General features: G+C 45.3%; 1 protein-coding gene across 1 annotated transcript in view; it reads right to left on the minus strand.

Moving 5' to 3' along the window:
* Window positions 1–10599, minus strand: part of GREB1L (GREB1 like retinoic acid receptor coactivator) — a gene marked incomplete in the record, with an annotated part of 234692 nt that overhangs the window by 12840 nt on the left and 211253 nt on the right. Inside the window, 5 exon segments of the mRNA XM_027773094.1 lie at window positions 3322–3526; window positions 3654–3815; window positions 7178–7317; window positions 7580–7735; window positions 10462–10564. Of these exon segments, the coding sequence (XP_027628895.1) occupies window positions 3322–3526; window positions 3654–3815; window positions 7178–7317; window positions 7580–7735; window positions 10462–10564 (766 nt within the window).

Raw genomic sequence — 10599 nt, forward strand, 5'->3', positions numbered from 1 at the left:
AAAGAGAAAGCAAGCTGCCAGGTCAGGAACTCAAACTGTGGTCAGCCATGTGGGAGTTCGGCACCTTAACCACTGTACTACCTGCCGGCCCCAAATGATATGTTTTTAAAGCAGTTTTTTAGCTTTACAACTTTTTAGCTTTATGATGGTGGAAAGTGATAAACATTCAGTAGAAATCCTACTTAGACACTCATTGACCATTTTGCTTTTCACTTTGAGTACAGTATTTAATAAATTATATGAGCGATTTAATACTTTATTAGAATATAGGTTTTCTATTAGATGATTTTGCCCAACTCTAGGCTAATGTAAATGTTCTAATCACATTTAAGGTAGACTAGGCTGAGCTATGAGGTTTGGTATTATTATTTATATTTATTGTTTAGTCTTTGCTATAGGGCGTGTGTGCTTGCTGCTTGCCAGAGAGATAAAGAGGGAAAGATGAGAGGAAAAGTGAGAAGTCACCCCCCAGGGGGATGGCCACGCTACAGTCCCTTCTCTATTCTCCTCTTGGAATTTTAGGTATGCACACCTGTGCGCCTGGCATGTTTCCAAGCTACCAGGTCTGGGACATGAACCACACAGTCAGCCATGTGAGATCCATTCACTATAACTACCATACCACCAGGCTGGCCTGGTATTAATAAATGTTGACTTAATACTTTCAATTTAAAATGGATCCCATTGTAAGTCTTAAGGAGCATCTGCATCTGATAAGAAGTTAATATTCAGAATACATAAAAAAGCTCCTACAAATCAGCCACAACAGAATGATCCAATTGAAAAATGGGCAAAGGACTATGGTGACATTGCATTGATAGCCAACAGGCATATGCTGAGCATTTGTGCAGCATTGCTAATTATTAGGGAAATGTGAATCAAAATCACAATGAGATACTGCCTCAACAAATAATAACAACAGGTGCTAGTGATGATGAGGAGAAAGTAGAACCCCTGAACACTGTTGGCAGGAATGTAAAATAATGCAGCTACTATGAAAAACCATGTGGTGATTCCTTAAAAAAAAAATTAAAGACAGAATTACCATATCATATAGCAATTCCATTTCTGGGCATGTATGTAAAAGAATCAAAAAAATCTCAGATTTGTACATCTGTATTCACAGAAGCATTATTCACAATGCTGAAAGATGAGAGCAGCCCGTGTCCATTGACAACTGGGTAAACAAAATGCAGTGTATACAGATAGTGAAATATTATTCAGCCTTCAAAAAGGAAGAGAACTAACATACGCTGCAACATGAATAAACCTTGAAGATATGCTTAGTGAAATAAGCTCGTCACAAAAGGGCAGATACTGTATGCTTCCATTTATATGGGGTACCTGGAGAATAGAACATTGGCTACCAGGGACTTGGTGGCAGGGCGGGGATAAGGGGTTGCTCAATGGGAGTTAAATAATGCAGAGTTTTAGCTTTTGCAAGAAAAGAATTCTGGAGATATGAATCCAAGGACATTAATTACTTGGCACTTTGGAACTGTACACTTAAAAATGGTTAGAATGGTCAATTTTATGTGTTTTTTTTTAACCAGAAATAAAAATAGTTCATATTTTTCATTTGTACATAATGTTGACTTCTCACCAGATTATTGCAAAAATGGCAAAACTGGCACTAAATAAATCTGGGAGAAGAAACTTAACAGTCAAGAACAGAGAGGGCAGTTTGATGTTCATGTTCATATAGAAAAAGACCTTAGTTAACGTAGGTGGTTTGGGGGAGATTAAGAGATCAGAAATATACAACTCTTGATTGACCTTGCTATAAAGTGATAAACATGGAAAATGAAATTACATTCAAAACCATTTAAGTTTCTGAATCACATACTGAAAGCTGAAGTTTAGTACATAAAAGGAGAACAAATCATGACACCTGAAAAGGCAAGGAAAGAGATGAATGGATAGGCAGGGGGAGATACAGAAACTCAGGGGGCGAAAGGACACAGCAGGAGATCCTGGAGGGAAAGAATTCATGGGTTCAAGAAAACCACGCAAGTGTCATTTGCTGTCCTCGCCAGCTCTAGAATGGATGTTGCTATAGGTTGAGTGTACTTAATTGGAAAATCTGAAATGCTCCAAATATCCAAAGCTTTCCCATCATCAGCAAGATGTCCCAGTGGAAAATTATACACCTGACTTCATGTGATGGGTGTGAGCAGAACACTGCAATACAAAAATATTGTGTAAAATTGAACCTATGTGTATAAAATATATTTATGAAACAAGTGAATTTTGTGTGGAGGTTTGGGTCCCATCCCCAAGATATCTCCATTGTGTATATGCAGATACTCCAAAATCTGAAATAATCAGAAATCCGGAACACTGGGCATTTTGGATAAGGGATATTCAACTGTAGTTGTTCTTGATACTCAGCCCTTCTGAGACGCGGCACTGAGTTAGACACCCACAGAAGCTGATGGGGGAGAAAGGCATTTAGAACTACAGTGTAAGAAGTGCCCAGAAAAGTAGAGCTCTGAAACAATGGGTTCAGTTACAGGTCTCCCGCCTGAGTGAGGAAAGTGGAGTCCTACACGTCTCCAGCGCCTCCCCACAACTCTGTCATACACTCAACACACACACCCCACCTGAGGAATCAGTCCATTACTCTTCAGCCCCAGGGAGGAAAGCAGGAAAGACACACCCCACCTGCCAGGCATTTCTGCTGTTGTCACTGGCATTCGTGATGGTTCTGATTCCCTGGTTGTACAGCAGCCTCTAGAACCTACCATGTGCCCTCAGGATGAGAGAGAACTCAAGGACAACTTCAGATCACAGTGACCCACTAACTCTTCTCCCTCAGACCATCTTTCTTACTCAGCCCAGGAGCATTTGTGGCCTATCCTGGGAAGAGTGCCAAATCCTTCCCAGGATGCTCGACATACCAGTGATCTCTTCCTCAGTTACTAGTCCTTTCAAGTTAAAAACGCTGCTGAACTGGGTGCAGATGGTGGTGCAGCAATAGAACACAGTGCTACATGAGGCAGACCACGTTGGAAGGTTCCAGGTTTGTGTCTAGAAACCTCCCTGCGTACACTGGGTGTGCATATGCCTGCGATCTAGGGATGGACTGTGGCATCAAGACCCTGTTGGGCCTGCTGTCTGTTTCTTGTAAGAAATGAGTAATTTTTTGTTGTTCTTCAAATTAGGGGGGAAAGAAAAATTCAAAGAGGAGTCCACAGAAAATTTGGCCAAGGGGGCAGGATACCTTCCAGAGTCAGGGGAACCTTTGAAAGTTTTGTGCCAGGGGAATGGAGCTCAGTTTTTCTTCTCAGCCCTTCTCCCCATCCCCAGGGGGCCCCTTACCCACGCCTGCATTATTGAACATGCCAGGAAGCACCAGCATGATGTGGTTGGGCCAGTACTTGCGGTACAGTGGCATCTCATATTCTTTGACCACCAGAAGGTGAAGGTGGCTGATGCCCTCCATGGCGTGGAAGAGGTTTAGGAGCCCGTGTTCATGGCGACCACTGGAAGGAGTGAAAATAGGGCTCTTGACTGCATTCAGATTCTGCTGAAGAGGGCGGGGAAAGACCACAAAGGGAAATTAAAACCCTTAGACACAAGAAGCTTAGACAACTTGATCTAAAGCTTGCTGCACTGCACGGCAGCCCACGTACATAGACCCTCTCACCCACCTTGTCTGAAACCAGGGGCAGCCGCATGCTCTCCAGGTGTTTGCCCTGCTTGCTGAAGACAAAATGACTCTCTTTGGATTTTGGAATGATGAAGTAGAGCTGAACCTCTTCTCCCAGCATAGAGGAAGAGAACGTGAATGCATGAAGAGTGGAGTCAGACATCTACATTTACAAAGAAAAAAGGAAATCTAAGTTCAAGGTTTCTAAACTTGTGAACTTAAAAGTGCCCCTAGACCTTCTGGCTGTGAGCAGCAATGTCTGAAGGGCTCGGAGGGCAGACACTTCATTTAGAGCTCCCACTGACTTGGGAGCCAAGCATCCTGCCCTGCACAGCCTCTCCGTGGATGAAGCACTTGTTTTCAGGCACTGCCGGCATTTCTTTTGCTCTTAATAGCCACAACCATGAGACAGTGGGTTGGTACTCCTATGGAACGTCCTGCTATGTGCACATTCCCAAAGGTCCTTAGTTATAGGGAACAACTTCTGCTCTATGTTTCAGGGCAAATGAATTGAACATCAGCTTTCTAAGTAACACACTAGGACTGGAATCACTAGATATTAGGACTGCCTCTGTGGCCCCGTCTTTTCTGGCTACAGCAGAAGCTGAAGAGGTTTGAATGTTTAACTCAAAACTCAGGCTTCAGGGAGTAACCATTGGACATGTCCAAACCAAATATAAATCTAACCTATTTTTAAAAAAATATTTATTTAATTGTATTTATTGTTATTTCTTCAGTTTGACCAGAGAGAGAGAGGAGGAGAGTGAGAAAGAAAGCTACCAGGTCTGGACCTCGAACCACAGTTGACCACGTGGGAGTCTAGCACCCTAACCACCATGCCACCTGCTGGCCCCCAACTCTAACTTATTTTTACAGTTGCTGAGAAGTACCTATGCTGTAACCCAGCTCAGTGAATAATGATGTAATAGGTCTTTATATGCTTTACAGTGGAGACTATATTTGGCTTACTGAAAGGATAACATCAAATTTTATCAGCACTAGACTCCAAGTAGGTTTCCCAGTAGTTTTTTTTTTTAAGAGAGATTTTTACTATAGGGCACATGTACTCGCCAGAGAGACAGAAAGCCAGAAATCACACTCCCCTACGGCGGGGGGGGGGTGGCCACACTGCAATCCCTTTTCCTCCGTTCTCTCACGATTTTGGGCATGCATGCACGCACACACGCCTGGTGTGAGTTTTAAGCCACTGGGTCTGGGACTCGAACTGTAGTCGACTATGTGGGAGTCCAGCGACATAACCATTGTGCCATCTGCTGGTCCAAGGTTTCCCAATAGTTTTAACTGAAAGATTACATTTCATACAAACAATATTTTATGTCTTCCCTTAACTTCTAGTTTATTCCATTTATGAGTGTGAGAATATACTAAATACTGTAATAACACAGAAACTATATGAATAGAGGGCTTTTAATATGTTTTCTGAAAAACCTTTGCTGTGTACACCATGCACTGGTGGACTTGCATCTTCTGTACTCACTAAAGCATTGTGAGCTGATTGTAAAGCAGTAGTAGCAGTCGACCAGAACTTTTCAGCGACACCACTACAACAAATGGGATATAAAAGGTAACTTGCATGAGAGAGCAGAATGACTCAATCCAGTTATTTTTTTAAATTTTTTTGGGGGGAGAGTTTTTTTTGTTGTTGTTGTTGTTACAGGGTGCGTGTGCTTGCCAGCCAGACAGAGAGAGACAGAAAGCAAGAAATGGGGGACCAGCAGTTAGCGTAATGGCTATGTCTCTGGACTCCCATGTAGTCAACCACTGCATCCCGGACCCAGTGGCTTAAAACTCACACTGGGCACATGCGTGCCCAAGATCCCGAGAGGAGAACGGATTGTGGTGTGGCCATCCCCCCTGGGGGGTGATTTCTCGCTTTCTGTCTCTCTGTCTCTCTGTGTCTGTCTGGCGAGCGCCCGCGTCCTATAGCAAAAAACCTCAAAAAAAAAAAAGAAAAGAAAATGTTACTAAGAAAAATCGTAATAGCGGCTGGATGGTGGCATTGAAGGTCGGAGGTGCTATCTTTCTGTCTTTGTCTCTCTCACTCATGCAAGAAATAAGCTTAAAAAACCCTAAGAGAGGGGCCAGCAGGTGGTGTGGTGGTTAAGGTGCTGGACTCCCATGTGGTTGACTGCAGTTCGAGTCCTGAACACGGCAGCTTGAAGATCGTGCCAGGCGTCTGTGCGTGTTTGTCCAAAATTCAGAGAGGAGAATGGAAGAGAAGGGACTGCAGTATGGCCATACCCCCTAGGGGGGGATTTCTCACTTTTTGTCTCTGGCAAGTGCATATGCTCTATCCCAAAAACCTTAAAAAGATTATTGTATTTATTGAAAAAAAATCCACATATAAGTGGACCCGCCCACTCAAGTCTATGCTACCCAGGGTCAACTGCACCATCATCTGTTCCTTTTCCCATCTTGGCACTAGCCAAAAAGAAGCCAGGTACTCTGGGCCGTTTGCAAACATTCTGCATTCTTTTTTCCCCCTGACTGGTAGAATGCATGCACGTAGAAGAGAGACCAGTAGTGTGTCCCCTTCACAGGGTCGGTCATGCCATGATTCCCTTCCTTCACTCTCCAGCCCTTCAGCTCCTGAGGGCTTACAAGCATGCCCAGCATGTTTTGGCCGACCGGGCCCAGGATTGGAACAGCAGTTGCCATGTGGGATCTGGCTTCTCCTGTGCCACAGAGCCAGCCCACACTCTGCATTCTTATCTCTCATTTCTTTCTGCAGAATGCAAGCAACTCCCCTGGTCGAAACCATGCCGCGCAGGTATAAGTACATGACTAAGCTGGTGCAAATCAATAGACTTTAACGTTAGATTCACAGCTCAGAGGACACAGCCTATGGACTTTTTATAGAGAATAGTGCAACTTTAGTCAACAACACGAAGTGGGGAAAAAAGACCCTTTTACCAAACATACCATAATATCCTTCCCCTTCTCCCCCAGGATTACAAATATCTGTTACTCAGTTTTGGTTGGTTTTGTTTTGAGAGAGATTTTTGCAGTAGGGTGTGTGCGCTCGCCACATAGAGATGAAGAGACAAAAAGTGAGAAATCACCCCCTGAGGGGATGGCCACACTGCAGTCCCCTTCCGGGTTCTCCTTTCAGGTTTCTGGGCGTGCATGCGCACACGCCCGGTGTGAGTTTCAAGCTGCCGGGTGAAGTGTAGTCGCTTACATGGGACTCTATGCCACCTGCTCGCCCCTATCTGTTATTCTCTAACTTAAATGTGACACATGTAACCATCCTAGTGAAGTCACTTAGGACACTAAAAGTAAGCTTCCTCTTCTCCTTCCCCTCCCATAACCCCAGTAAGCCCAAAGTTCATTTAGTTATTGTCTCATGCATTTTTCCACCAGTGAGTGTCCCCTCCTCATAAGTTAACTATCCTTTACTGAAGGCCTGAAACTAAGGCCCTTCTTTTTTGTCGCTCCACCTGACCCTTACATACGAAGTTCATGTGGGCAAAAGATCCAAAGCGAGGGTGGAGGCGGGCTGACCTGGGAGGCGGAGGTGAAGTCCATGTACTGGTGGCACTGCTCACAGTGGTGGAAGGTGTTGTACGCGGCGTATTTGGTCAGCATCATGGACACCGTTTCTCGTTTCCTGGGCTCCTCCACCTTGGATTCTTGTATCACTTCTGTGTACAAAGGGGCAAAAATGCATCCAGTTTATAGAATGTGAAGCCTCTCTGCATGGGTAAAAACGTCTCCTATTCCCCCAAAGCGCTGTCCTTGGCATTCTATCATTTATGCCCTAGAGGCAGGTTTGAAAAAAGATAATAAGAGAAAAAAAGAGTTATTTAGGCTGCTTTCCAAGATCTGGCTGTCCCAGGCCTCTTGCCCGGAGATGGGTTCCCCTTGACCTTCAGAGCAGCTAAGCCTGGCTCCCCTTGCACTGACCTTGTTTGACCCCTGCCAGCTTCTCAGTATATATCAGGCTCATCAAACTGTACTTGGGATCATGCACGCTGACATCAAAAGGCATTTTACTGAAGCTCTCGATGTCAGGCCAGGGCTCGCCCTCGGACTGGCTTACTTCACTGCTTTCGCTGTGATCTAGGACAAGAAGAAAGTGCACAGGGCAAGCAGGTTGACGCCCCCCACCTTCCACGTGCCAGCAGGTTGACACCCCCCCCCACACTTCCACAAAACAGATGTGCGGACAAAGGCATTTCTGAAAAATGAGCTCCCTTATCCCGGGTTAGGAGGAGCTGGAACTGTGACTTCAGACTCCAGCCGAAGCATTTCTCTGTGAACCCAATTCACAAACTCTGGATAGGTAGGATGAGCAGAGTTCCCAGCACACCCCAAATTTCCATAAAAGCTTGTATAATTTTGGATGCACGCAGGGTTGTAAGATACAGACACCCAGGAGATTTCAGGGGGCCCTGTGCAAGATTCCCAGTGTCTGCTACGCATTAGCGTCACCTGCGGAGCTTGTGAAGTCCCCAGGCCCAGGCCACATGCCCCAAAGCAGTTCAGTCGAATCTCTATCCAGGCAGCAGTCACGACACTGAAAGCTTCCAGGGTTCCAAGAGACAGGGCCGAGGCTGGAAGATGAGACTGCCCTGCCCCTTACTGCTTCACCGTTGAGGCCCCGTGCTTAACCTCCAAGTTCCTGGGTCCTTCTGAGTGTTAGAGATGGTGTATTGAATGTGTGAGGACGGTAGCAGGCACAGAGCAAGTATCTAATAGGTGGTAGTTACTATGAATGAAATGTGTAATGTCAACATGTAGCTTAAGACAACTTTCAAAGGAAGGAAGGAATGTTCAAAAAATGCCTAAAGACTAGAAGTAAAGCTATAACTTTTTTATTTTCCTTTTAAAAATTTTCATGATTTTTTTTTGCTATTTTAAAAGAATTATTTAATGTTTTCCTTTTAAAAATTTTCACGATTTTTTTTGCTATTTTAAAAGAATTATTTAATTGTATTTATCATTATTATTTTAAAATTTGCTGCAGAGCATGAGTGCTCACCAGAGAGAGAGAAAGTAAGAAGGCAAGCTGCCAGTTCTGGGTCTTGATCATGGTTGGCCGTGTGGGAGTTCAGTGTCGCAACCACCATGCCACCTGCTGCTTCCATTCTTCTAAAATTTTAAGCTGTTACCCTTTTATTTTTAAAGAATTACTTATTTAATTTTATCATTATTTTTTAATTTGACCAAAGAGAGACAGAGAGAGAGGGAGGGAGGAAAAGTGAGAAAGCAAAGCACCAGGTCTGAAACTCCCCACTGTGGTTGGCCATGTGCGAGTCCAGTGTCTTAACCACCATGCCACATGCCAACCCTGCTGCTGTTTTTTAACACAAGTAATACTGTTAATTTTTATACCCCTGAGCTGAAATTTGCATTATTTAAAATTTCAAGCTTATTACAGATTTCTTTCTTTCTTTCTTTTTTAAGTGTCATTGTCCTGCCTTTCCAGAGCACCATTGTGTTCATTTCCCTAAAACGGGGGAGCAGGAAGAAAGCTAAACTCACTGCACCTCTCTCTACAAAGGCCAGCTCTCCTGTCAGATGGGCCGCAACACACTCTCACGGTTCACTGGTGTGAAAGGGTCTGGGGTAAATCCACACACATTGGTCTGCTGTGGTGCCAAGGAGCCTGGCAGGAGCACAGGACGGCAGCTCCTGGTTTGCCTGGCTCCGGCTCAGCCCTTCTGGTCCCAGCCCCATTCCAGGGGGGTTGGTGTTTTTGAGGCCAAGCTGGAGCTCTGGTTCCCCTCTGTGGTGGGCCTGGGAAGCTGACACAGCTCAGTGGGTGACACACAAACTGTGCATGGGAAGATGAGATTGCGTGTGTGTTTAAAATGAGTGTGAACTGGTGACACAGAAATAGAACTGAAGCCACAAAAACGTGATTAAGTATGGCTGATTTTACCCACTCTTGCTCTGCACAAAACTAGTCCCTTGGACTGGGCACGGAACAAGTCAAACAATTTGGAAAAACAAGTGAGACCTCTAAGAGCTAATCGGATAGAAGGTGCCGAAGGCTCTCCCTACCCTGGACTCCTGTCTGAGAGGCTTTTTTACGTCTACCTGGTTGCCTCTATTCCCCAGAACCCGCCTCGGGCAGACTGCTGTGAAGTGAGAGTGGTTGGGAGGCTCCACTGCTTAGCCGCAGAGTGGAGTCGCCTCCTGTCCCAGCTGGGGGAGGAAAGGGGCGAGCAGGGGGAAGACCTCTGCATGCCAAGCACCTGCCCTGCACCCCACCGCGGCTGGGACGCTCTGGTTTGTGCAGCGGCACTCAGTTCTGCACACAGAAGTTTTCATTTCATTATTTTAATTCTGTGCCTTTACTCAGAGCCTGTGGTTGCAAAAAGGTACACGTTGGGGGCTGGCAGGTGGCATAGTGCTTAAAGGTGCTCGATTCCCACATGGCCGACTGCGGTTCCAGTCCACCTGGTGGCTTGCTTTCTCCCTTCTCCTTTCTTTGCTCTCTGTCTCTCTGATCAAATTTTTAAAGTAACAACAAATGGAATTAAATAAATAATTCATTTAAAAAATAAAAAGGTACATGCTGGCTAATGAAAAGGTATGGCTATCCAAAATATAAACGTGCCCTAGGTCCTCAGCAGTTGAACACTACACATCGAATTTTAGCCATTGTGGAGACAAGAGCTCATGAAGCTCAAGAGGCGGAGTTTCAGAACTGGGCATGTCGTCCTTGAGCTCACAATAACTGCAAGTGGGGTCCTGTACGGAAATCCCAGACGGCTAAAGAGATCCCCGGGGCTCGGTGTCCCCGCTGTCTTGCTGCCCCGCGCAGGTCCAGAGCTCACCGGTGTTGATCTCCTCTTCGTCATACACATCCACCTCCAGGAGCCTGATGAGCATGCGGAAGAGGATCCTAAGGAACTGCAAATAGGAGCCAGTCTTTCCCACCTGGTGGAAATGGTTTGGATGGGGGAGGGGTGGGG

This window comes from Tupaia chinensis, unplaced genomic scaffold, assembly GCF_000334495.1.
Source record: "Tupaia chinensis unplaced genomic scaffold, TupChi_1.0 Scaffold000320_2, whole genome shotgun sequence".
Lineage (NCBI taxonomy): Eukaryota > Metazoa > Chordata > Mammalia > Scandentia > Tupaiidae > Tupaia > Tupaia belangeri.